At 41.5% G+C, this 27,189-nt stretch overlaps 1 protein-coding gene across 2 annotated transcripts in view; it reads right to left on the reverse strand.

The window, feature by feature from the left end:
• Nucleotides 1-1,358: 1,358 nt before the first annotated feature.
• The window catches only part of PCDH17 (protocadherin 17), a 148,337-nt gene continuing 122,506 nt past the window's right edge, over nucleotides 1,359-27,189 (reverse strand). Inside the window, exons 3-4 of one of the 2 annotated variants that reach the window (XM_070751877.1) lie at nucleotides 25,505-25,579; nucleotides 1,359-2,433 (exon numbers count right to left, since the gene is read on the reverse strand). In XM_070751877.1, the coding sequence (XP_070607978.1) occupies nucleotides 1,769-2,433; nucleotides 25,505-25,579 (740 nt within the window). In that variant the 3' untranslated portion in view covers nucleotides 1,359-1,768. The remainder of the gene's footprint in view (nucleotides 2,434-25,504; nucleotides 25,580-27,189) is intronic. The other variant, XM_070751878.1, reaches the window with a different exon arrangement.

Below are 27,189 nucleotides of genomic sequence, written 5' to 3' on the forward strand. Positions count from 1 at the left end.
GAGAGTTCATTCATGAGGCTGCCGTGCGCCGATGTGAACGAATGAATACGCTTTGATAAAAGAACAAGGACTTTCCAGATGTCAGTTCAAGTGTAACTTTTTTTTTGTTTTGTTATTAAACATGGGTTGGGACAGAAGCTTCTACAAGGATTTGCACACAACTGTGATTGATGTATGGATCCGTCTGCCGTTCATCAATTCACTCAAGACACATTTTGAACAGATTATCTACTTTTAAAAACTCGGGGAGAACCATACATTTAACAAGAGAATTTGCTCTGAGTCTCGGCTTCCCACTCTCTGCATGGAAAAAAGGGTGGAAAAAAAAGGAGGAGAGAATAAAGCTCATAGAGTTTGACAGCTACGGAGGCAACACTTGCCATTTACATTATAAGCCCAAATATTTTTTTTTTTGCAACACAACTATATATTAATTTAATAAAATACACAATATAGCTCTTATACACTCAACAATTTGGCTCAAATGCACTGAATCTGCAATAAATCAAGAAAAATATGTCATTTGATGTAAACACATTGAATCTTCTTACATTTGCACATTTAAATGGTTTGGGTGAAGTTTTGGGATGTCTGCACTTGAGCTATGGTAGTGTCCATAAATGAATTACAAAAGGTGTTAATTAATAATGTTAATTGGTCTCCGCTATTATTTCCCGTGTAACGGCAACTTAAGCGGCGATCTTGTATTTGTGCCTCAGATATAAAACATAGTTAACTCAACTCTTGCTAGACACTAACTCCTTCCCTTTCTTTTCTGATCACATTAATTCACTTATGTATGTGCAGGACAAAACATGGATTCGATCCGTTTACATTTAACTTTAATATGACATGAGCCGTGTTACTAATGACCAGGATAATTTTTGCTGAATGGAGTTAATGGAATGGATTTGGAGGGGTTTCCATATATATATATTTTTTCCTTTTCATTTCTTTCGTTCTTTTTTTTTTTTAAAGGATGTGGCAAATGCCTTTATACAGAAAATGCCAATCACAAATGAACGTTAATGCTTCGTGTATTTGGCTGTCTGACTACAAGAACATTTGTTTGTATGTTTATTGGATTTCTGATTTTTCCATAGAAACCCTCTAATGACTGTTGTAAACTTATCACACAACTATTCCACCCTGGTTTTTATGGGTCTACAGGTAAACAGTGAAGTCAACATTAACTATTGGTCCTAAAAGATCTGTTTCCATTTATCTCACTCCTTTCTCTTCGATTGTCAAAGTAGCACCAATCTTCCTTCCTTCCTTCCTTCCTTCCTTCCTTCCTTCCTTTCCTTCCTTCCTTCCTTCCTTCCTTCCTTCTTTTCTAACTTCCTTGCTTGCTTCCTTCCTTGCTTCCTTCCTTCTTTTCTATCTTCTTTGCTTCCTTGCTTCCTTTCATTCCTTCTTTTCTATCTTCCTTCCTTCCTATTTTTATTTTTCTTTATTTTTCTTTTTTTTTAAAAAAACACCACATACATCATATTGTTCTAATGGAAGTTTGGTAAAAACAAAACCGGTGTTATCTGAAAAAAAGAAGGGAGAAAAAACAAAGAGCAGTGAAAACAAACATACTGGAGGGCACTTCAGATGTTCACTAAAAGCCTTAAAGCAGCATTGGTCTTTTGTTCATCCCTGTATAAATTTTAGAACCAGGGGAGAATTTTTTATCTTTTTTTTTTTAATATATAATTCAGCAGAAGCAGCAAATCAATGCCAGACTGTCTTTTTTTGTGTGTGTGTGTGTTTGTGTTTCGCTTCACTTTCTCACAGCCACAATGGGGTCATTTGCCCGACAGTCCTGTAAAAGCTTGTCTATCTCCCGCACGACTTCCTCGGCATCTACGGACTCTCTGCCTAGTTCCCTGTTGGAACGGTCTATCTGCTCCAAGACAGAGTCCATATCAGCAGAGTCTCGGCTGACTCGGGAGTGCACCTCGGCGAAGACCCTGGCCATCTGATCGGACGCCATGAAGGCAGCGTCTCTGGATTGTTTACTAGGCGACAGGTATTGGCTGTTGGGTTCAGCCAAGGGCCCCGTCTTGACTTCGCAGCCGTCCAGGGGTCCTTTCGTCGAAGCGCAAGGCTCGATGCAGGTCTTGGTGGGGCTGTTGGATGCTGAGGGGACCTCCTGGAGGAGAGGGCTCAGGGCACGTTTGGCTTTGAGATAAGGTTTCACATTGGCAATGAGAATGGTGTGCTCTCGCTTGTCCTTCCCAAATGTACAAAAGGTCTTTTTCCCCGTGGGGTTCACAGTTTCGTAAGTCTCAGTCTCGACATGGGCTTCCACCGTGGGCACAAAGAGATTTGTTCGGTAGTCGGCGTTGTCTGCTTGGTTGGGGGCAGAGAACTGGGGCATCCAACACCTGTCAGAATGACCAAGCACTCGGCATTCGTCGGTGCAGTTGATGCACTCCTCTTGTTCTGCAAGACAAAAGAAGAAACGACAGGGTGTTTAGAGTCATTAATCAAATGTCTTGACCCCTTCAGATCCCACTCTGTTCATTGCATGTACAGGACCTCCTGGGTGAAAACAGAAATCATAATTGAAACCTTTCAGGGAACTGAAATAATCAAATTATCACAGATAATCCCCACTCGGTTAAAGACCTTGGTATATTAATAACAAAAGATCTAAGTGCCAAAGCCCACTGCAACAACATAGCCAAGAAGGCTTCAAGAGTTGTAAACCTAATCCTACATAGCTTCTGCTCTGGCAATCTCACACTACTTACCAGAGCTTACAAAACTTTTGCCACACCCATCCTTGAATACAGCTCATCTGTCTGGAACCCATATCGCATCTCACACATTAAGACCCTTGAAAATGTCCAAAGATACTTCACCAGAAGAGCCCTTCACTCCTCCACTTGAAACAGAACACCCTACGAGACTAAATTTCAATCCTGGGCCTAGAAAGCCTAGAACTAAGACGCCTTAAACATGATCTAAGTATTGCCCACAAGATCATATGCTGCAACGTCCTGCCTGCCGGCGACTACTTCAGTTTCAACCACAACAACACAAGAGCACACAACAGATTTAAACTTAATATTAACCGCTCCAAACTTGACTGTAAAAAAATATGACTTCAGTAACCGAGTTGTCGAAGCATGGAACTCATTACTTGACTCTATAGTGTCATCCCCAGACCCCCAACACTTTACCCTTAGATTATCTATGGTTGACCTATCCAGATTCCTAAGAGGTCAGTAAGGGGCGAGTACAAGTGCACTAGAGTGCCTTCCGTCCCCTGTCCTATTGCTCTCCTATATCTCCTATACTTTTCTTCTATTCCTATATCTCTTCTTCTATTCTTTCATTGATATGTTCTATTACTATACATTCTTTTCTATTATTTCTTAGATATATTTTACTATGAGTATCTCCTCTATAACCTTCATCATGTATTTTACTGTGGGTATATATATGTATACCATATGATTCTTGACAAATGTATATTTTATTTTATGTATGCTGAGAGCATCTGCACCAAGACAAATTCCTTGTGTGTCCAATCACACTTGGCCAATAAAATTCTATTCTATTTTATTCTCTTCCATATGTATTGTGTATTGGACAAATGAATAAATAGATAAATAAAATAAAAACTAGAATCAGAAAACAGCAACAACCTGAGCTTCATCTGCTTGAGAGATATTTCAGCCTTTGATCAGAGAAAATAATCTGAGAAAACAATGAAGGTTAGCTAAGAGACTCCAAAGATTTATCTTTCCTCTGCAGATCCAATAACCAAACAGTGGTTTATTCTCCAGAAATAAGAACATTTCACACAAATTAAGCAAGCTGAATTTCACCCAGAAGATCCCCGTTAAATTGCGATTGTTTTGCCGGATGACTGTCATGTAATAATAAGAGTTTACCAAATCCACACACGCGCCAGCTACTTTGCGCCGATAATAACACAGGAAAGGATTTTTCTGCCACTGTGCATTAAACGTGAGCTTGTCAAAAGAGGCATTATTGCTGCTTTCAACAAAAAAATATAGATTGTGTAACTAGCTTTTCTACTCTTTGGGGGATGGAGGGTTGGTGTAAAAAAAGAGAGAGAGATTGATTTACACAATTCATACCATTAAGGAAGAATGGCCTGTATTTTCATTTCCTACCAACTTAGCGTATTTCCGTGTGCTCTGCTTATTTCTGCTTATTTCTTCTCAAAATAATGGCAAGAATGGTTAATGAAGAACTTCTCTTCAAAGGTCATTATATTCACATAACAAATGGAACACCTATTATTGTAAGTAGCTGCCTGTTTATAGAAAGCAGGAGCAACATCCTCTATATCGATTGCTGCGATGCTCTCTACATGGGGCTACCTCTGAAGAGTGTTCGGAAACTTCAGATCGTGCAGAATGCGGCTGCGTGAGTAATCAGGGGCCTTCCCAGATACTCCCATGTCTCATCAACACTCCGCGGCCTGCACTGGCTGCCGATTAGTTTCCGGACACAATTCAAAGTGTTGGTGATAACCTATAAAGCCCTACATGGCATCGGACCAGAATACCTACGGGACCGCCTTCTGCCGCACGAATCCCAGTGCCCGATTAGGTCCCACAGAGTTGGCCTTCTCTGGGTCCCGTCGACGAGACATTGTCATCTGGCGGGACCTAGGGGAAGAGCCTTGTCTGTGGTGGCCCTGGCCCTCTGGAATCAACTCCCCCTGGAGATTCAAATTGCCCCACCCTCTTCACCTTCTGCAAGACTTTGAAGACCCATTTATGTCACCAGGCATGGGGGGATTAATGTGCCCCCTTCTGACTAGTAAGACTTGAGTATGGCATGATTGTGTAGTATCGATTGTTTTTTAATGATAGTGGGTTTTTAACTTTAGTTTTAACCATTAGATGCAATTAGGGCTGCTGTTAAATTGGCAGCATGCCGGCCTCGCAGTGTGGAGATTATCTGATCGTACTGGTTTGGACCGTGACTTGCTGTTTCAGGATTGTGCTCAAGACTCTGTTTGTTGATTTTTCAAGACTTTGAAACCAAAGCAGAGCAAAGCGTGTTTGTTTCAACTCGTGGAAGAAGGAGGGCTGTGACGTTTCTTCACAGCTGCTAGCTAAGTTCTTAAGGACTGCTTAAGGGGTTTTTTTATAGCCTATAAGTTTGTTTTGGGAAGAGTGCTTTTTGCAATACAAAAAGGGTGCTTTGTTTCTTTTGAATTTTGTGATTAAAAAACATTGTTTTTGAATTTTCAAATGTGTGTGTGTGTCTGAATTTTTTACCCTTGAATTTTCGGGAGGCTCCTACTATAGAGCCCGTCTGAACAGTTCTCCCTTCCAATAATCACAGATTTTAGTAATAGTTCCATCTTGCTCAATGTATTCTAAAACCTGATTGTAAGCTATTGGCTTATCATTTCTTTTTGCACAAGCCTTTTTTCCTTCGCCTTATACCATATAACCTGGGAACTGAACTTCTTTAAAAAAAATCAATAACGTACAACCTGAAAAGACACTTCATTAAGCATTAGAATATGTGAAAGCATTTGGGGGCGGGGGAGGAGAGGAGAAAATGGCACATTCAAAAGAGTCCAAATTCAATTAGCGAAAGACCTATTTATTTTCAATAGGAACCTTAAGCCCATATGTACTCAAGCCTCGATTCCCTTCTAACAAATGGTTTTTCGAATTGCTTGCAATATTGACTGTATCTTGTTCCCTCTCTAAGTGTGCAGGATATTTACATTTTGCATTCTGTTTATTCTGATATTTTTCTGTTGGTTTTTTATTCAATCGTTCTGCCTGTAGGATGTTCATTTACTTTGTGCTGAAACAGCCTTTTAAGGATTTATAAAGGTACGATATTCAGAGATAAACCTGGCTTTTTATTATCAAATGTGTATTGCAAATTTTTCCGTGCACAAGGGAGATGTTTTCTTGCTACTTAACTGGGATCCTTCCCTTCCCTTTCCATTCCTCTCCTCTCCGTTCCTTTCCTTTCCTTCCCTTCTTCCCTTCCCTTTCCATTCCTCTCCTCTCCTCTCCGTTCCTTTCCTTTCCTTCTTTCCTTTCCTTTCCTTCTTTCCTTTCCTTCCCTTCTTCCCTTCCCTTTCCATTCCTCTCCTCTCCGTTCCTTTCCTTCTTTCCTTTCCTTCCCTTCTTCCCTCCCCTTTCCATTCCTCTCCTCTCCTCTCCGTTCCTTTCCTTCTTTCCTTTCCTTTCATTTCCTTCTTTCCTTTCCTTCCCTTCTTCCCTTCCCTTTCCATTCCTCTCCTCTCCTCTCCGTTCCTTTCCTTTCCTTCTTTCCTTTCCTTCCCTTCTTCCCTTCCCTTTCCATTCCTCTCCTCTCCTCTCTGTTCCTTTCCTTTCCTTCTTTCCTTTCCTTCTTTCCTTTCCTTCCCTTCTTCCCTTCCCTTTCCATTCCTCTCCTCTCCGTTCCTTTCCTTTCCTTCCCTTCTTCCCTTCCCTTTCCATTCCTCTCCTCTCCTCTCCTCTCCTTTCCTTTCCTTCTTTTCTTTTCTTTCCTTTCCTTTCCTTCTTTCCTTTCCTTCCCTTCTTCCCTTCCCTTTCCATTCCTCTCCTCTCCGTTCCTTTCCTTTCCTTCCCTTCTTCCCTTCCCTTTCCATTCCTCTCCTCTCCTCTCCATTCCTTTCCTTTCCTTCTTTCCTTTCCTTTCCTTCTTTCCTTTCCTTCCCTTCTTCCCTTCCCTTTCCATTCCTCTCCTCTCCGTTCCTTTCCTTTCCTTCTTTCCTTTCCTTCCCTTCTTCCCTTCCCTTTCCATTCCTCTCCTCTCCTCTCCGTTCCTTTCCTTCCTTCCTTCCTTTCCTTTCCTTTCCTTCTTTCCTTTCCTTCCCTTCTTCCCTTCCCTTTCCATTCCTCTCCTCTCCTCTCCGTTCCTTTCCTTCTTTCCTTTCCTTCCCTTCTTCCCTTCCCTTTCCATTCCTCTCCTCTCCGTTCCTTTCCTTTCCTTCTTTCCTTTCCTTCCCTTCTTCCCTTCCCTTTCCATTCCTCTCCTCTCCGTTCCTTTCCTTTCCTTCTTGCCTTTCCTTTCCATTCCTCTCCTCTCCTCTCTGTTCCTTTCCTTTCCTTCTTTCCTTTCCTTCCCTTCTTCCCTTCCCTTTCCATTCCTCTCCTCTCCGTTCCTTTCCTTTCCTTCTTTCCTTTCCTTTCCTTTCCTTTCCTTTCCTTTCCTTCTTTCCTTTCCTTCCCTTCTTCCCTTCCCTTTCCATTCCTCTCCTCTCTGTTCCTTTCCTTTCCTTCTTTCCTTTCCTTTCCTTTCCTTCTTTCCTTTCCTTCCCTTCTTCCCTTCCCTTTCCATTCCTCTCCTCTCCTCTCCGTTCCTTTCCTTTCCTTCTTTCCTTTCCTTTCCTTCTTTCCTTTCCTTCCCTTCTTCCCTTCCCTTTCCATTCCTCTCCTCTCCGTTCCTTTCCTTTCCTTCTTTCCTTTCCTTCCCTTCTTCCCTTCCCTTTCCATTCCTCTCCTCTCCTCTCCGTTCCTTTCCTTTCCTTCTTTCCTTTCCTTCTTTCCTTTCCTTCCCTTCTTCCCTTCCCTTTCCATTCCTCTCCTCTCCTCTCCGTTCCTTTCCTTTCCTTCTTTCCTTTCCTTTCCTTCTTTCCTTTCCTTCCCTTCTTCCCTTCCCTTTCCATTCCTCTCCTCTCCTCTCTGTTCCTTTCCTTTCCTTCTTTCCTTTCCTTTCCTTTCCTTCTTTCCTTTCCTTCCCTTCTTCCCTTCCCTTTCCATTCCTCTCCTCTCCTCTCCGTTCCTTTCCTTTCCTTCTTTCCTTTCCTTTCCTTTCCTTTCCTTCTTTCCTTTCCTTCCCTTCTTCCCTTCCCTTTCCATTCCTCTCCTCTCCGTTCCTTTCCTTTCCTTCTTTCCTTTCCTTCCCTTCTTCCCTTCCCTTTCCATTCCTCTCCTCTCCTCTCTGTTCCTTTCCTTTCCTTCTTTCCTTTCCTTTCCTTTCCTTCTTTCCTTTCCTTCCCTTCTTCCCTTCCCTTTCCATTCCTCTCCTCTCCTCTCCGTTCCTTTCCTTTCCTTCTTTCCTTTCCTTCTTTCCTTTCCTTCCCTTCTTCCCTTCCCTTTCCATTCCTCTCCTCTCCGTTCCTTTCCTTTCCTTCTTTCCTTTCCTTCCCTTCTTCCCTTCCCTTTCCATTCCTCTCCTCTCCGTTCCTTTCCTTTCCTTCTTTCCTTTCCTTCTTTCCTTTCCTTCCCTTCTTCCCTTCCCTTTCCATTCCTCTCCTCTCCTCTCCGTTCCTTTCCTTTCCTTCTTTCCTTTCCTTTCCTTTCCTTCTTCCTTTCCTTCCCTTCTTCCCTTCCCTTTCCATTCCTCTCCTCTCCTCTCCATTCCTTTCCTTTCCTTCTTTCCTTTCCTTCCCTTCTTCCCTTCCATTTCCATTCCTCTCCTCTCCGTTCCTTTCTTTTCCTTCTTTCCTTTCCTTTCCTTTCCTTCTTTCCTTTCCTTTCCTTCTTCCCTTCCCTTTCCATTCCATTCCTCTCCTCTCCTTTTCTTTCCTTTCCTTCTTTCCTTTCTTTTCCTTCTTCCCTTCCCTTTCCTCCCCTCCCCTCCCCTCCCTTTCTTTCTCCAATAAATATTATAAACAAAAGAAAAAGAGAGAAAACACAGTACATATAGATCATCCTTGACTTACAACAGTTGATCTAGCGACTGTTCAAAGTTACAATGCCCCAGAAGAACATGACTTGTGACTGTTTTTCATAGATATGACCTTTGCAACATCCCCATGGTAAAAGGAACAAAATTGCCAATTGCTTGGCTACTGAGTCATATTTATGATGGTTGCAGGGTCCTGCTTGGCGATCCCCTTTTGCGACCTTCTAACAAGCCATGTCAATAAGGAAGCCAGATTCTTCAGCACCCCATAACAATCCTGCATTTCTTCCCGTGTCTGTTTCTTGACCTGGATTATCCCAAAGGATGGAAAGATGTCTAAGCGCCAGTTGAATTAAAGATGAAGTATTAAAATTGCAGAAGGGGAAATTCTGCTTTACTACACTTTATTGAAATAGGCTATAATAACATAAACTTTCAGATCTGATCTTGCTTGACCTTGATCCCTTCTTATATTCCAGTGAATCAGGGAGGTTTTTTCCCTGAACTACTTCTAAATGTATTTATTAACTAGCAGCCATATAGTAGTTTCACAGAGAAGCACAGATATCCATGCTTCGCCATGAAACTGAACCCCTTGGTATGGAGTAGAATGTCTAAACTTCAGTCCGCAGGCTGGATGAATCATGTGCTGGCCATGTCCACTGGCATTTGGAACAGAGTTCTTTTACAGTGGGGAGGGAGGGTAACACATCTAACTCATTAGCATCAGAGCGTGTTAATGATAATATAAGAAATAACTAATGATCTGATGGTCATCTCAAAAAATCCTAGATGCCAGGAGGAACATATATGACAAGTTTCAGGTTTGTAGGCTTTAGGGTTCTGGAGATTTTGTTATGATGCGTGAGTGGTATTTGTCTTACATATATATATATAAGGACAGAAACACCAGCCTGAAGATGACGAGTGGGACCTCATCAAAACGTCGCCAGAAATTTCCAAATCCTACACGGGAAGAAACCCGAATATACCAAGACCGTCATACCTGTACCCGTGAAAATCTACGAAAACAAATATATATATTACAAAAATTATTTTATGCCCAGCTCATGTCCTACATCTCTCTCTCTCTCTCTGCCAAGTGTATATAACAGTGATAAATCATGATAGCAATAGACTTATATGCCACTTCACAATGTTTTACAGGCCTCTCTAAGCGATTTACAGAATCAGCATCTCGCCCCCCACAATCTGGGTCCTCATTCTACCCACCTCGAAAGGACGGAAGACTGAACCAGTCAGACTTGGTTTGTTTGTTGGTTGGTTTGTCAAACATATATAGGATAGTAGTTGTTTGTATAAACAAGTCTACGGAGAGGGGTGGCATACAAATCTAATAAATAATAATAATAATAATAATAATAATAATAATAATAATTAAAAAGTAAGAATAAAAGAGGATAATAGGACAGTAGGAGAGGGATGGTAGGCACAGTGGTGCGTGGAACCTTATTTAACCCTTTAACACTATTTCCTGTATTTTATCTTACAATGGTTTATCCCAGTCATGTTTAAATTCAGTTACTGTGGATTTACCAACCACGTCTGCTGGAAGTTTGTTCCAAGGATCTACTACTATTTCAGTGAAATAATATTTTCTCACGTTGCTTTTGATCTTTCCCCCAATTAACTTCAGATTGTGTCCCCTTGTTCTTGTGTTCACTTTCCTATTAAAAACACTTCCATCCTGGACCTTATTTAACCCTTTAACATATTTAAATGTTTCGATCATGTCCCCCCTTTTCCTTCTGTCCTCCAGACTATACAGATTGAGTTCATGAAGTCTTTCCTGATATGTTTTATGCTTAAGACCTTCCACCATTCTTGTAGCCCATCTTTGGACCCATGCACGCCCCTTACAAAACTCTTACAAATTATTATTATTATTATTATTATTATTATTATTATTATTATTATTATTATTATTATTAATTAATTAATTAATTAATTAATTAATTAATTAATTAGATTTGTATGCCGCCCCTCTCCATAGACTCGGGGACAGGTTGACTGTAGACAGTCTAAGGTTAAAGTTTTTGGGGTTTGGGGAAGAAAAGTCAGGTAGTGCATTCCAGGCATTGATCACTCTGTGGCTAAAGTTGTATTTTCTGCAGTCAAATTTCGAGTGGTTTACATTGAGTTTTGTGCATGTGTGTTGTTGTGATTGAAGGTGAAGTAGTCATTTTGTTATATGATTTTTATGAACTACATTTAGATCAGATTGGAAGTGACATAGTGGTAAACGGTCTAATCCCAGTATTTCACGTCTGGTGGAATAAGGTATTTTGTTGCGAGGGGAGGAGTGAAAGAACTATTGTGAAATATTTCTGGTCTCTCTCGAGTGTGTTAATTTCTGATATGCAATGCGGGTTCCAGACAGGTGTGCTGTATTGCAGAATTGGTTTAACACATGTTTTGTAAGCTCTGGTTAGCAGTGTAACATAGAAACATAGAAACATAGAAGACTGACGGCAGAAAAAGACCTCATGGTCCATCTAGTCTGCCCTTATACTATTTCCTGTATTTTATCTTAGGATTGATATATGTTTATCCCAGGCATGTTTAAATTCAGTTACTGTGGATTTACCAACCATGTCTGCTGGAAGTTTGTTCCAAGGATCTACTACTATTTCAGTGAAATAATATTTTCTCACATTGCTTTTGATCTTTCCCCCAACTAACTTCAGATTGTGTCCCCTTGTTCTTGTGTTCACTTTCCTATTAAAAACACTTCCCTCTTGAACCTTATTTAACCCTTTAACATATTTAAATGTTTCGATCATGTCCCCCCTTTTCCTTCTGTCCTCCAGACTATACAGATTGAGTTCATGAAGTCTTTCCTGATACGTTTTATGCTTAAGATCTTCCACCATTCTTGTAGCCCGTCTTTGGACCCATTCAATTTTGTCAATATATTTTTGTAGGTGAGGTCTCCAGAACTGAACACAGTATTCCAAATGGGGTCTCACCAGCGCTCTATATAATATTTCCAGAGAAGAAGCTAAATAAGATTAGATTAACAACTCTTTGTGCTTTTTTGACAATGTTGTTAACAGGGGGCTCTAGCAACTGTTTCCTTTTTAAAGGGGAATTCTTTCATCCTTCAGCACCCCACCTCTGTACTTCTTCACCTTTCAATAGTGCTGAAAACTCACTAGCAGCTTTCCTCCGCTCCCTGCTTTCTTCCTTTACGCCGCGTCGTGGAAAGCAGACCTGAAGTATTGATTATCATACATTACAAGCTGCTTACCACAATATTAGTCTCTCACATTAACTTGCTGCAAGCTGGGAAGCCAGGGAAGGGGTGTTTTTTTGTTTTTAAAAGTTGGTTTCATAGGGATTTCTTTTTTTCCTTTTAACCCTTTCCAAAAGAAACAAGAAATTCTCAACTCCAGAGACAATTAGCACTGCCCATGGCTAAATTAGCATCGGTGAGAAATTGGGATCCATTGAAAAGGCAGAAATAAATATGCAAGGGTCCCCGCAGCTCTCCTCGCGTTGCAAAACTGGGTCGCAAGCGTGACATGCTCGGTTGGAGTCTTGATCAGATTCCAAGCTTACCTGCCTCCAGATGAAAATAAACCCGGAACAGTTCAAGTGTATACAATGAACAGCAACAGCCTGGAGGCTTGTCTCTTGTCTCTGGAGACAGAGAGGTAAACAACCAGAAGTTTCTGCCCACGTTAGGGAAAACTGTTCCGGATATAGATCAGAGAAATTAGCCACCAGGAAGGGGGGCATTAATTCACCAGGTAACTTTAGAACTTTAGAATAACAGAGATGGAAGGGACCTTGGAGGTCTTCTAGTCCAACCCCCTGCTTAGGCAGGAAATCCTACACCATTTAAGACAAATGGTTATCCATAGTGTTGGGAGAACCGGACCTGCAAAGTTCAGGTTCGTACTGAACCTGCAAAGTTCAGGTTCGTATCGAACTTTGCATGGTTCGGTTTACCGAACCCAAACCCGAACTTTTGCAAAAGTTTCGCAAAAGTTCGGGTTCGGGAGAATGCCAGGAAGTGCCAGTCGGGAGGCAAAAAAGGAGGTGGGGAATCCCCCGAGGAGATTCCAGGAGCGGAGCTTTGATGTCACTGAGACGTCCTTCCTGGCTGGCTGAAACAGGGACTCCAGGAAGGACATCTCACTGACATCAAAGCTCCGCCCCTGGAATCCCCTCGTGGGATTCGCCACCTCCTTTTGCGCATCCCGACCGACTGACAGCTCCCCGGCTGTTCTGGGAAGCGCCGCCGCGCAGCTGTCACCTTCAGAAACAGCCAGGGTGCTTCTTGAATACCGAACACGGACGTTCAGCAAAAGTTCAGGTTCAGGAAAGTGCCAGAAAGCACCCTGACTGTTACAGAAGGTGACAGCTGGGCGGTGGCGCTTCCTGGTGCTTTCCCGAGCGCCGGACTCGAAAGTTCGGCAAAAGTTCAGGCTCAGGTTCGGGTGCCGAACCCGAACTTTTAAAAAAATTCGGGTGCTGAACCTGAACCTGAACTTTGTTGGGTTCGCCCAACACTAGTTATCCAACATCTTCTTAAAAACTTCCAGTGTTGGAGCATTCACAACTTTTTAGAGGCAAGTTGTTCCACTGATTTAATTTATTTTTATTTATTTATTTATTTATTCGATTTTTATGCCGCTCTTCTCCTTAGACTCAGGGCGGCTTACAACATCTTAGCAATAGCACTTTTTTTAACAGAGCTAGGCTATTGCCCCCACAATCCGGGTCCTCATTTTACCCACCTCGGAAGGATGGAAGGCTGAGTCAACCTTGAGCCGGTGATGAGATTTGAACCGCTGACTTGCAGATCTAGCAGTTAGCTTTAGTGGTCTGCAGTACTGCACATTACCCATTGCACCATCCCGGTGATGAGATTTGAACTGCTGACCTTCAGATCTACAGTCAGCTTCAGTGGCCTGCAGTACAGCACTCTACCTGCTGCGCCACCCTGGCTTTTGTTATGAAATTTCTCCTTAGTTCTAAGTTACTTCTAGGGGTGGCTACTGCCCACCCAGGGGGGGGAACACAGTGGGGTAGTGAAAATGGAGCTCCACCCCAGAGTACCCAATTTGCACTGAAAGTTCACAGTGCTTTACAGCCCTCTCTAAATTACTACGGATCCTGACATAATGTATGTTCACATTTAACAATTTAAATTTACACCCTTTAATCACAGGCCTTTATTCCTCACTGGTAATTCATTGATTCAGGTATATGAAGAAAAATGGGATTCTCACCAACCACTTTTCGTTCTTACAGGCTTTTCGCACTCTGTATTTTCACTTACAATGTCAGGTTCAAGTTTTTAAGTTCAGTTTCCATTGTTACCATAAATATGCCAAGATTCTCACGAGTGTTGAAATTTGCATGTGCCAAAGTGTGTGAATTATTCATTGGAATCTAAACTTAACTAGAACAGAAATATTCAAGAGAGAAAGGTAAAAAAATAAAATAAAATTGAATGGTGGCCTTGGCTCCAGTTTATCCAGATAGATGGCCATATTTTGAACTGGCGTTTTTTCATTTCAAATGTCTTCAATTGGACATTTCATTCATTCATTCATTCAGTCCTTCATTCATTCATTCATTCATTCATTCATTCATTCATTCAGTCAGTCAGTCAGTCAGTCAGTCATTCATTCATTCATTCATTCAGTCATTCAGTCATTCATTCAGTCATTCATTCATTCATTCATTTATTGTTAGAGTTGAAAGGGACCATGAAGCCATCGAGTTCAACCCCCTGCCTAAGCAGGAAACCTATAGCACACCAGTCAAGTGGCAGTTCAATCTTCTCTTAAAAATGTCCAGAGTGTTGGAGTTCACAATGTCCGCTGGTAGGTTGTTCCATTGGTTGATCGCTCTGACCATCAGGAAGTTCCTCCTTATCTCCATGTTGAATCTCTCCTTGGTCAGCTTCCAGCCGTTGTTCCTCGTCCGGCCCTCTGGTGCCCTGGAGAATAAAGTGATCCCCTCCTCTCTGTGACATCCCCTCGTATAATTGTAGACTGCTATCATGTCCGCTCTGGCCCTCCTTTTCTCTGGGCTATCCATGCCCAGTTCCCTCAGTCTCTCTTCGTAAGTCTTGGTTTCCAATCCCTTAATCATCTTGGTTGCTCTTTTTTGCACCTTCTCCAGAGTTTCAATGTCTCTTTTGAAGTGTGGTGACCAGAACTGAATACAGTACTCCAGGTGTGGTCAGACCAGGGCGTAGTAGAGTGGTATTTCTCCTGTGTCCATAAAGACTTGGTTCTCATTTGAATACTGCAGGGTCCCCAGGTAAAATAATGTGTTTGTGAGTTAGAAACAATCATTGCAGTTCTATGAATAAACAACAAAAGTTTTTGCCCATGGTGATGGACTGATATCTCCTATTTTGACAACTTTAACTGTTGCAACAACTATAGAAACTCTCTTAAAATCAATATTAAAAATGCATTAAAAAGTGTCTTGTCTTTCAGAAGCAGAGTATGGACTGAAAGCACTCATTACTATAAGATATTTATAACCTTGGTAGAAGACAAATTGATGGGTGTTCTGACATGCCCTAAGGGCAATTGATGTATCAAGGGTTCAAAAGTGGGAACCCACAGAACAACATAGTTGAAAGGGACCTTAGAGGTCTTCTAGTCCAACACACAAACATATACACACACACCAGTTCAGGCAGGAACACTATACCATATCAGACAAATGCCTGTCTGATCTCTTCTTATAAAACCTCTAGTGATGGATGTCTGTTGTGGTTAGCTCTGGCCCAGTTCCTGCCCCAAGGACTGTGGATGTGGGGGAGACATCCACATGCTGCAGGCCTGTTTTGCCCCCGGTGGAATCTGATGATGAAGGCTCCTCTGACCAAGAAGACATGAGTGACAGGGAGGAGGAGAGTGTGGCAGACAGCTCAGAAGGAGATCAATTATCTATCTCCTCCTTGGATTCAGAACAAGAGTTAATGACACAGCCACGCATGCGGAGAGCGATGCATAGGCAACAACAACTGAGAGATTATTATCAAAGAAAATGAGGCCACCTGTGGTTGGGTGGGGCTGTGGTCATTAGTGAGGCTGCTATAAATAGCAACCTGTGGGTTTGGCCATTGTGGAGGATTATCTGATCGTTGTGTTTCATGACTGCTTTACTGACTTTGACCTTTTGTGTGCTGATTTTTCCCCGCTTGGAAACTAAACCAGAGCAAAGTGTGTTTCACTTTGTGAAAGAAGAAGGACTGTGAATTGCCTCACAGCTGCAACATAAGTATAACAGAACTGATAAGGGACTTGTACAAATTACCAGTTTGGTTGGAGACGAGTGCTCTTTGCTATACCAAAAGAGGGCTTAGTTTATGTGAATTGTCATTATAAAGAACATTGTTTTGAATTTTCAAATGTGTGTGTGTCTGAAATTTGTACCTATGAATTTTTGGGAGGAGTCTACCAGAGAGCCCGACAGAACAGATCTCTATGGAGATTCTCAGTTATCCAGGTCATGGTTGTCCCAAAGGTGCTTTTTCAAGAGGCAACTGGACTTCCTGTTTTTTTTCTTTGAAGTTTTGCTTCTTATCCATGAAGCTTCTTCAGCTTTGAAGAAGAGCTGAAGAAGATCCTTGGATGAGAAGCAAAATATCTTCAAAGAAAAACCAGAAAGTCTGTTGCCTCTTGAAAAAAAAAAGAACTTTGGGAACTCCAGTGACGGAGTTCAGAAAACTTCTCAAGGCAAGCAGGTTCCACTGATTTTAATTGTTCTCATTGTCAGGAAATTTCTCCTTAGGTCTTGGTCTTTGATATGTTTCCATCCAATGCTTCCTGCCTTGCCTTCTTGTGCTTTGGAGAATAGGTGGACCCTCTTGGATTTGTGGCTACATCTGACTTCTCTTGTAACTACAGAAGTCCTGAGAATGAATAAGGTTAATTTTGGATGTTTATTTATTTATTACAGTTGGAAGGGACCTAGTAGGTCATCCAGTCCAACCTCTTATTCAAGCTGGAATCCCTATAGGATTTTGGATAAATGGCAGTCCAATCTTTGAAAGTCTCAAGTGTTGGAGCTCTCACAACCTCCGCAGGCAAGCTGTTGCACTGGTTGATCACTCCCACTAGGTTGAATATATATTTGGTCAGCTTCCATCCATTATTCCTTGTCTGTCCTGGAAAACAGCCCAACCCCCTCCTCTCTGTGGCAGCCCCTCAAGTGTTAGAACATTGCTATCATGTCTCCCCTGGTCCTTTAATTTGCTAGATTAGCCATGCCCAGTTCCTGCAACCGCTCTTTGTATGTTTTAGTTTCCAGTCCCCTAATCATCTTGGTTGCTCTCTTCTGCACTTTCTGTAGAGTTTCAATGTCTTTTTCTGTAGTGTGGTGACCAAAACTGAATGCAGTACTTTAGGTATGCTCTAACTAAGGATTTATGTGTTGGGAATGGGTTGGTTTAATGGTACAGTGGTACCTCTACCTAAGAATGCCTCTACTTACAAACCTTTCTAGATATGAACCGGGTGTTCAAGATCTTTTTGCCTCTTCTCAAGAACCATTTTCCACTTACAAGCCAGAGTCTCTGAAACTGTAACCGGAAAAGGCAGGGAGAAGCCTCCATGGGGCCTGTCTAGGAATTTCCTGGGAGGAAACAGGGCTGGAAAAGGCAGGGAGAAGCGTCTGTGGGGCCTCTCTAGGAATCTCTAGGAGGAAACAGGGCCAGAAAAGGTGGGGAGAAACCTCTGTGGGGCCTCTCTAGGAAGCTCCTGGGAGGAAACAAGGCCAGAAAAGGTGGGGAAAAGCCTCCGTGGGGCCTCTCTAGGAATCTCCTGGGAGGAAACAGGGCCTCCTCTCTCCCCGTAGATTCCCCAATCACACACATTATTTGCTTTTACATTGATTCCTATGAGAAAAATTGCTTCTTCTTACAAACTTTTCTACTTAATGGAACAAATTAAGTTCGTAAGTAGAGGTACCGCTGTATATTGTTCTCCCATACCTTTCCATCTCCCCAAAGCCACTCAATTTTGCTGTGCAAACCAGTGTTCTCTCTAATTTTTTGGGGGGCTTGGCGGAAAAGTATAGTGTCTGAGCGGCAGTCCCTTCGGGACTGGGCGGCACAGAAATATTAAATAAATAAATAAATAAATAAATAAATAAATACATAAATAAATAAATAAATAAATAAATAAATAAATAAACAAACAAATAAACAAACAAACAAACAAACAAACAAACAAACAAACAAACAAAAAACCCACCCTGTTTTGCCTCAGAGAATTTCAAAATAAAATACTGTACTGTGTGTCTATAACAGTGAGCTCATAATAGGGCAACCCTATCAATATCAAAATGCCACTTAAATAGTTGAGCTAGTTTCAAACTAGATTTGATTTTCTTTCTCTCTTCCTTACTCCCATTCTTTTTCTTTCTCTTTTCCTTCCTCTCTTTTTTCTATCTGTTTCTCTCTCTTCCTCTCTTCCTCTCTCTCTCCTTCCCTCTCACTCTTTCCCTCTCGGCTTCTGGGCAGGTTTGGAAAACTCTGAGTTGATGATGATTTTTAAGTGAGCGATTGCTCACTGCTCAGCTTAGAGGGAACTATGGTGCAAACTTCAATCAGTGGCTATAGTTGTCAAGTTGGTATAAGCACTCCTCTGCTATGAGATTTTTTTTTTTTTTAATAAGAACAATCAGCGGAAGTGTTTCATCTGCCGGGGAATTTATCTCCATCCTTAATTACGATTGATCTTGACATAAATAAACAAATTGAGTTCTCTCTCCACTGAAACTCTGTTATTAAACACAAAGGTCTCGAATCTGCATATTTACATTGGCCTAGGTGCTTTCTGTTATTCAGTTACGGAAAGCAATTAGGAGGCTTAGATGAGAGAACTGATTAGCAATAAATCTAGAATATGACGGCTTTTTTTAAAAAAAAAAATTGCTGAAGAGGGGAGAAATTAAATCGTGCAAAGCTTTCAATTCTAGTTAGCAATGGCATGAGACATGTTGGTAAATGAGGTGCGAAATGTCCACAACCTCACGTTCATTAATGCAGAAAAGACCAATGTGTTGGGTTTACAACACAATCGGCATGCTATTGGAAAGTGTTTCTGCTGTCTGCTCTACGAGGGTTGCCCAGAATGTAATGCACCCCATTTTTTTTTCAGCCCGCAATAATGGTATGAATGGGAAACTTTAGATATACATTGATTGAATTGTCAGGAGCCCATGTTTAAATTTTGTGTTTCTTCAGATTGATAGCGTAGCTGTAGCAGTGTTTCGAAATGGTGTCTGTAAGTGATGCAGAGTGTTGTCATTGAATTTCTCACTGCAGAGAAAGAAACTGTTGGGAACATTTACAAATGTTTATGTACAGTTTGATCTGGAGTCGACAGAAGTACGGTTAGTCGCTGGGCACAGAAGGTGAGGCCATTAGAACAAGGAGTGGTACCGAAAGGGCATACATGCCCTTGTGTCTCGCTGGAGGAAGGCCATAGAACAGGACAGAGATTACATGGAAAAATAGGGAGTGTAGAAGAAACATCATTCTTTCTTGTGTGTAAGTTTCATTGTGTTCAATAAATAATTGTTGAATAAAAAAATGTGATGCATTACTTCGTGTGCTACCCTTGTAGATTCTATTATGTCTTTCTACTGCCAGTGATAACTTCTTTCACAAATGAGTGGGCTGCTATGGGTTCACCTGGGTTCAGGTGGACCCAAGCTAACATTATAAGTTGTTCAATGAACCACCCCTGTCTGTCCCCACCCACCATGCCCCACCTCACCCAGGAGTTTATTTATTTATTTATTTATTGGATTTATATGCCGCCCCTCTCCGTAGACTCGGGGCGGCTAACAACAGTGGTAAAAACAACATGTGACAATCCAATACTAGAGCAGCTAAAAACCCTTATTTTAAAACCAATCATACATACAAACGTACCATACATAAATTGTAGAAGCCTAGGGGGAAAGAATATCTCAGTTCCCCCATGCATGACGACAGAGGTGGGTTTGAAGAAGCTTACGAAAGGCAAGAAGGGTGTGGGCTATTCTAATCTCTGGGGGGAGTTGGTTCCAGAGGGCCGGGGCTGCCACAGAGAAAGCTCTTCTCCTGGGTCCCGCCAAACGACATTGTTTAGTTGACGGGACCCGGAGAAGGCCCACTCTGTGGGACCTAATTGGTCGCTGGGATTCGTGCGGCAGAAGGTGGTCCCGGAGGTAACCTGGCCCGGTGCCATGAAGGGCATTATAGGTCATAACCAACACTTTGAATTGTGACCAGAAACTGATCGGCAACCAATGCAGACTGCAGAGTATTGGTGTAACATGGGCATATTTGGGAAAGCCCATGATTGCTCTCATAGCTGCATTCTGCACGATCTGAAGTTTCCGAACACTTTTCAAAGGTAGCCCCATGTAGAGAGCGTTACAATAGTCGAGCCTCGAGCGATGAGGGCACGAGTGACTCACCACCAGCTCAAGGTTGACTCAGCCTTCCATCCTTCCGAGGTGGGCAAAATGAGGACCCAGAATGTTGGGGGCAAGTGGCTGACTCTGAAAACAGCTTAGATAGGGCTATAAAGCACCGTGAAGTAGCATATAAGTCTAAGTGCTACTGCTCCACATTGTATCTTCCAGAGACACCATCTCAAGGCCAAACCACTGGGAAGGGAATATAATAGCTCATCAACCAGCCCACCATTGAAGGGGCAGTTCCCAAAATAATTTATTCAAATGTAATTGGATAAAAAGGAACTAACAAGGTGGAAGAACTGGATGGGGAAAATTAACAGGGAAAGATCAGCGTGCGAAACTCATTCCTGGTTTTTCTATACTGTAATATACTTGGCTTTCAGTAAAGTAAACCTTTCACACCAAATGGAGTCTAGGGTCAATATTTACTGACCCCGCGCATCCTGGACATAAACTGTTTCAACTCCTACTCTCAAAATGTTGCTACAGAGCACTGCACACCAAGACAACTAGACACAAGAACAGTTTTTCCCCCAAACGCTATCGCTCTACTAAACAAATAATTCCCACAACACTCTCAAATCTCTTACTAAGTCTGCACTTCTATTTCTACTAGTTTTTTCTCATCATTCCTATCACCCATTTCCTCCCACTTAGGCCTGTATGGCTATAACTTGTTGCTTGTATCCTAAGATTTTTATTAATATTGTTTCTTCATTGCTTATTTGACCCAATGACAATCATCAAGTGTTGCACCACATGATTCTTGACAAATCTACATTTTCTTTTCTGTACACTGAGAGCATCTGCACCAAGTCTTCAACTGCAACAACACAGGAGCACGCAACAGATTCAAACTTAATATTAACCACTCCAAACTTGACTGTAAAAAATATGACTTTAACAATCGAGTTGTTGAAGTGTGGAACTCATTACCGGACTCAATAGTATCAACCCTTAACCCCCAACATTTCTCCCTTAGACTATCCACGATTGACCTCTCCAGGTTCCTAAGAGGCCAGTAAGGGGCATACATAAGTGCACTGGTGTGCCTTTCGTCCCCTGTCCAATTGTCTCTCCTTTATCTCATATATCATATATATTTTCTTCCTTTCATATATCTTCTCCTCTATTTTTACATATTATCTTTATATATATTACTTCATGTCTATTTTCTTCCATATGTATTGTGTATTGGACAAATGAATAAATAAAAAAATAAATAAGACAAATTCCTTGTGTTTCCAATCACACTTGGACAATACAGAATACAGGGAACAAGTTGGCATGACAATTTTATGGACCAGATATTTCAACATCTTCCAATCTTGATTTGTTCTGTGCTTTGGCTGGTGTTAACTTTGATGCTATCAACATACCTTCTTTCTTTTTTTTAAAGGACAAATTATCCCCTTTTCCCATAGGTTTCTCCCCTCACTTCTCCCTACATTTGTGGCTGAGAATCGTAATTCATTATCTCTGACATTCTGTACGAACACTTTTCCGGAAAGAGCTTGAGGGAAATATGGCATACATTATTTGGTAGACTTAATTCTGCTCCATCAGAGCTGAAACGACAGTGTAAGAGTGTAACTCACATGGAAAAAGATCAGATGCATTTTTTTTTTGGTACAGTTCATCCATTAAGGAACCTCTGCATATAAACGTACTTTTAATCTGTACACCGACTCAAAATTATCCCTTTGTCATCCAAATGTTCCAAATGATTCTTTCAGGCAGGTATGTGGAGGGTTTTATTTATTTTATTTTTTTTGCCACTCCAAACTTGACAGCTTACTAGCTGTCTAGAAAGAGCACATAGTGCAGAGAAGAAGAACAAAGGTGAATTAGGGGATTGGAGCAGTGAAGGGCTCCATTTACTTTTCCCTACTTGTTGTGGTTAGCTCTGGCCCAGCTCCTGCCCCGAGGACTGTGGATGTGGGGGAGATGTAGGAAGGATTGTGGGTCTTGGATTTGATGCATTCAGTGTGGTAATCTATGTATAAGTTTGTTTCACCAAGATCTTTTGGTGTAAGGTTGATAGACTTCTGGCGATGTTTCAACGAGGTCCCGTTCCTCATCTTCAGGCTGTTGTCTTCAGCTTTGGGCTCAGACCACGTTTTGTTCGCCCAAGCACAAAGCCAAAGACAATAGCCTGAAGATGACGAGTGGGACCTCGTCGAAACGTCACCAGGAGTCTTGCATAAGAAAAGAGCTAAATATTATGTTGTGGTTAGCTCTGGCCCTGCTCCTGCCCCAAGGACTGTGGATGTGGGGGAGACATCCACATGCTGCGGGCCTGTTTTGCCCCCGGTGGAATCTGCTGATGAAGGCTCCTCTGACCAAGAAGACATGAGTGACAGGGAGGAGGAGAGTGTGGCAGACAGCTCAGAAGGAGATCAATTATCTAGCTCCTCCTTGGATTCGGAACAAGAGTTAATGATACAGCCACGCATGCGGAGAGCGATGCATAGGCAACAACAACTGAGAGATTATTATCAAAGAAAATGAGGCCACCTGTGGTTGGGTGGGGATGTGGTCATTAGTGAGGCTGCTATAAATAGCAGCCTGTGGGTTTGGCCATTGTGGAGGATTATCTGATCGTTGTGTTTCGTGACTGCTTTGTTGACTTTGACCTTTTGTGTGCTGATTTTTCCCCGCTTTGAAACTAAACCAGAGCAAAGGGTGTTTCACTTTGTGAAAGAAGAAGGACTGTGAATTGCCTCACAGCTGCAAGCTAAGTATCACAGAACTGATAAGGGACTTGTACAAATTACCAGTTTGTTTGGAGACCAGTGCTCTTTGCTATACCAAAAGAGGGCTTGGTTTAAGTGAATTTTCATTATAAAGAACATTGTTTTGGATTTTCAAACGTGTGTGTGTCTGAAATTGTATCTGTGCATTTTTGGGAGGATTCTACCAGAGAGCTCGACAGAACACTACTGGTACCCCTGCACCAAGATTTCGCTTCTTTGCATGCCCCCAAAGTAACATCTTGCACGAGGACGCTTGCACAGGTTAGATATTGGCAATTTTTGGCCTTTTTTTTGCTTCTGCGCATGCCAAAATATCTCCCACACAAGCATCCTCGTGCGAGATATCACTTTGGACACATGCACAGAAGTGAAATCTCACATGGGGGCACATGCACAAGTGTTCAGCGTGCACGTGGCCAGCCAAAGTCCTAACGGATCGCCGATCCCATTCATACCGGGTGGGGCCAATAACTGGACTGGAGGCCAAAACATATGAAGAACCGTGGCAGGAATTTATTTATTTTTTATTGATTGATTGATTTTATCCAATACACAATGAGGGTTTTAGTGGGTATACACATAGTAAAATACATGATGAAGGTTATAGAGGAGATACTCATAGTAAAATATATCCAAGAAAGAATAGAAGATAAGATATAGGAATAGAAGAAAGGTATGCACTTTAGATGTGTTTTTACTTATTATCTTATAATTGATATTTCCACGTATTTTATAGATTTTATTTATTTATTTATTTATTTTTATTTATTTTGTCCAATACAAATTGAAAGTTAAGGAGAATAAAAATGTGTAGTAGTAAATATCAGGGAAGGGATAGAAGAAGAGATATGAGATTAGAATACATCAATGAAGAGTAGAGGAAGGATATATTATTTATTATTTATTATTTAGATTTGTATGCCGCCCCTCTCCGAAGACTTTAATTGGTGTTAAACAATGATAAGATTTTTTCTTTTTTAATACAAAGATGACTTCTACTCTGAGCGGAGCGACTGTAGCTCCACTAAGTGTTACGTGCTATGTGTGTATGTTTGTCTATGCAAATTAATAATATATATATATAAAAAGAGAAAGGAATAGGAGATATAGGAGAGCAATAGGACAGGGGATGGAAGGCACTCTAGTGCACTTGTACTCGCCCCTTACTGACCTCTTAGGAATCTGGATAGGTCAACCATGGATAATCTAAGGGTAAAGTGTTGGGGGTTTGGGGATGATACTACAGAGTCCGGTAGTGAATTCCATGCTTCGACCACTCGGTTACTGAAGTCATATTTTTTACAGTCAAGTTTGGAGCGGTTAATATTAAGTTTAAATCTGTTGTGTGCTCTTGTTTTTAATGCAAAGAAGGACTAAGGGTGACATAGTAGCAGCCTTCCTATATTTGAGAGGCTGTCACAAAAAAGAGGAGGCTTGACTTACTATCCAAAGCACCAGAAGGCAAGACAAGAAGCAATGAATGGAAACCAGTCAAGGAGAGAACAAACCTAAAACAAAGGGAAAACTTCCTGAGAGTGTGAGGACAATTAACCATTGGAACAACTTGCCTCCAGAAATCATGGCTGTTACAACACTGGAGATTTTTAGGAAGAGACTGGACAGCCACTGGTTTGAAATGGTCCAGGAGTGTGGAGAGTGATCTCTGAGTAGTCAAAGAGGAAATGTGGTGGTCTAGCAAATATCCAGCTGATAGTCCAGAGTTACGAGAAATAATTCAGTCATACAATGCAGATACATTAAGTGTATAAAACATTATTTACTGTGGCAAATGTTTTAGTCAACAACAGTCCTAGTCATGCACAGTTAAATCAGTCAACAAATATACAAGCCTTACTTGGTCAGCTTACAAAATACATAAACCAGAATTTAACCCACAGAAGTCACGGAGAACTTAGCAGTAATAGCAGACAATAATTGGAGAGAGAGAGAAAGAGAGAGAGAGAGACGCTTCTGGCTCCCTCTTGTGGCTAACTGCAACACTAACTCTTAAAGCAATAGTGTCTTAATACATTTAAACTTACATTGTTAGTTTGCTTATATATTGCCAAACCCAAACAGTTATATACATAATACCAACACAGGGTCTCCTGTTTGAGGAGCGGGTTGGATTAGAAGACCTCTAAGGTCCTCTCCCATTCTGTTATTTATTCTCTCATCCCGACTTTCAGGCAGCAACAGAAAGAAACAAGAAGTGTCTCTTTCAAATAAAGAAATAGCCGTAACACTTACAACTTATACACCAGTTCACAGTGCTTTACAACCCTCTCTAAGAGGACTTTATACAGAGTCAGCCTCTTGGCCCCAACAATCTGGGCCCTCATTTTACCCATCTTGGATGAATGAAAGTCCAAGTCAACCTTGAGCCAGGTGAGATTTGAACTGCCAATTTTCAGGCAGTCAGCAGGAGTAGCCTGCAGTACTGCATTCCAACCACTGCGCCACTGTGTCTCATACAAATAAATGTGGCTCAAATAAATAAATGTGGCTAATAAACAATTGCAAAAAAAATAAATGTGGTTGGGGAATAATTACTTAGAAAACAGATGAGAGTGACTCAGGTTTGTTCACAATTAGGGCTCCTACATCATTCACCGTTTTAAGGGTCAAAGTTACATTTAGCATGCCAATTCAGAAATCCGTAAAAAGTAGAAAAAAAGGATTTTTATTACCTGAAAATTTTCCTTCCTTACAGCGGGCCGGTCCACAGATCCCAACAATGGGTCTTTGGCCTCTCCCTTGCTGTTCTGGAGGAAAATTGGATCTGTGAGTTAAAAGAAGGAACATGCTATTCGACCCAGCCCAAACCACCCTTTTGAATGTAATTGTTATTTTTTAAAATTACAACAGTCATTCTTCAATGAAACTTGATAAATGTAAGCCATGCTCCATATACCACGTGGTTTGCGAAAGGTTTGAAATCTGGAAACAGTTTGTTTGTTTGCTAGGTTTTTGGATTAATTGATTGATTGATTGATTGGTTGATTGATTTATTCGATTTATCTGTCGCCCAACTCCAGCTGGACTCTGGGCGGCTTACAGTCATGACACTAAATACCAACAGTGTTGTGGTTAGCTCTGGCCCAGCTCCTGCCCCAAGGAATGTGGAGGTGCATGTGGGGGAGACATCCACATGCCGCAGGTCTGTTTTGATCCCAGTAGAATCTGCCGACGAAGTCTCCTCTGACTTAAGGAAGCATGAGTGACAGGGAAGAGGGGAGTTTGGCAGACAGCCCAGGAGGAAATCAGATATCTGTACCATCCCTGGATTCTGAACAAGAATTAATGACACATCCACGCATGCGTAGAGTGATGCATAGGAGACAACAACTGAAGGATTATTACAAGAGAAAATGAGGCCACCTGTGGTTGGGTGGGACTGCTGTAATTAGTGCTACAGATAAAAATGCAGCCCGGTGTTTTAGCTTCATGGTAGTTTATCTGATTCATTGTTTCGTCAAGATCGTGGTTTTTGCTCTTAAGGATTGTGTGTGTGGACTCTCTGGACTTTAGAATTGGACTCAATTTCCCAGTTATTGGGTGAGCAATTGGACTGCATTTAACCTGTGCCTTGTGTGTACCAGAAAATCCCTTTGACATTTAAAAAGGGAGCTGTTTCTGTTTTTCTGTTGATAAATACTTTTGGGTTTTCCTTTTATCGTGTGGTGTGTGTCTTCCTGGACTAATTACCCTGTAATTACGGGCGGTTGAGACACGCCGGCAGAACAAACAGTATAAAACAAACAAGCAATAAATACAATAAAACAGTATCAAATACATTATAACTCTAAAAAGCCATACATATTCTCACTCATTCGTGGTCCCAGGCCCACCAAAAAAGCAGTTTTCATGAAGACTAGTAGGATGGGGATAACATGGATCTTGGGAGGTAGTTGGGGCAGTTCCAAAGTGACTTTGCTGCTCTCTCAAGAAAGATTTTTTGACTCGGTTGTGGTTGTAAGTCAGAGACCACCTGCATTTATTTATTTATTAAACATGTTTGATGCTCATCTTGCCAATAAGGATAAACATATATCCATCCTAAGATAAAATACAGGAAATAGTATAAGGGCAGACTAGATGGACCATGAGGTCTTTTTCTGCCATCCGTCTTCTATGTTTCTAATAAGGCAACTCAGGGAGGTTTACAACATTAAGAATAGATTTTTTTTTAATTGGCCAAGTGTGATTGGACACACAAGGAATTTGTCTTGGTGCAGATGCTCTCAGCGTACATAAAAGAAAAAGATACATCTGTCAAGAATCATGGGGTACAACACTCAATGATTGTCATAGCAATGAAGAAACAATCAATATTAATAATAATCTTAGGATACAAGCAACAAGCTAAAACAAA

Source organism: Erythrolamprus reginae, chromosome 4, assembly GCF_031021105.1.
Source record: "Erythrolamprus reginae isolate rEryReg1 chromosome 4, rEryReg1.hap1, whole genome shotgun sequence".
Taxonomy (NCBI): domain Eukaryota; kingdom Metazoa; phylum Chordata; class Lepidosauria; order Squamata; family Dipsadidae; genus Erythrolamprus; species Erythrolamprus reginae.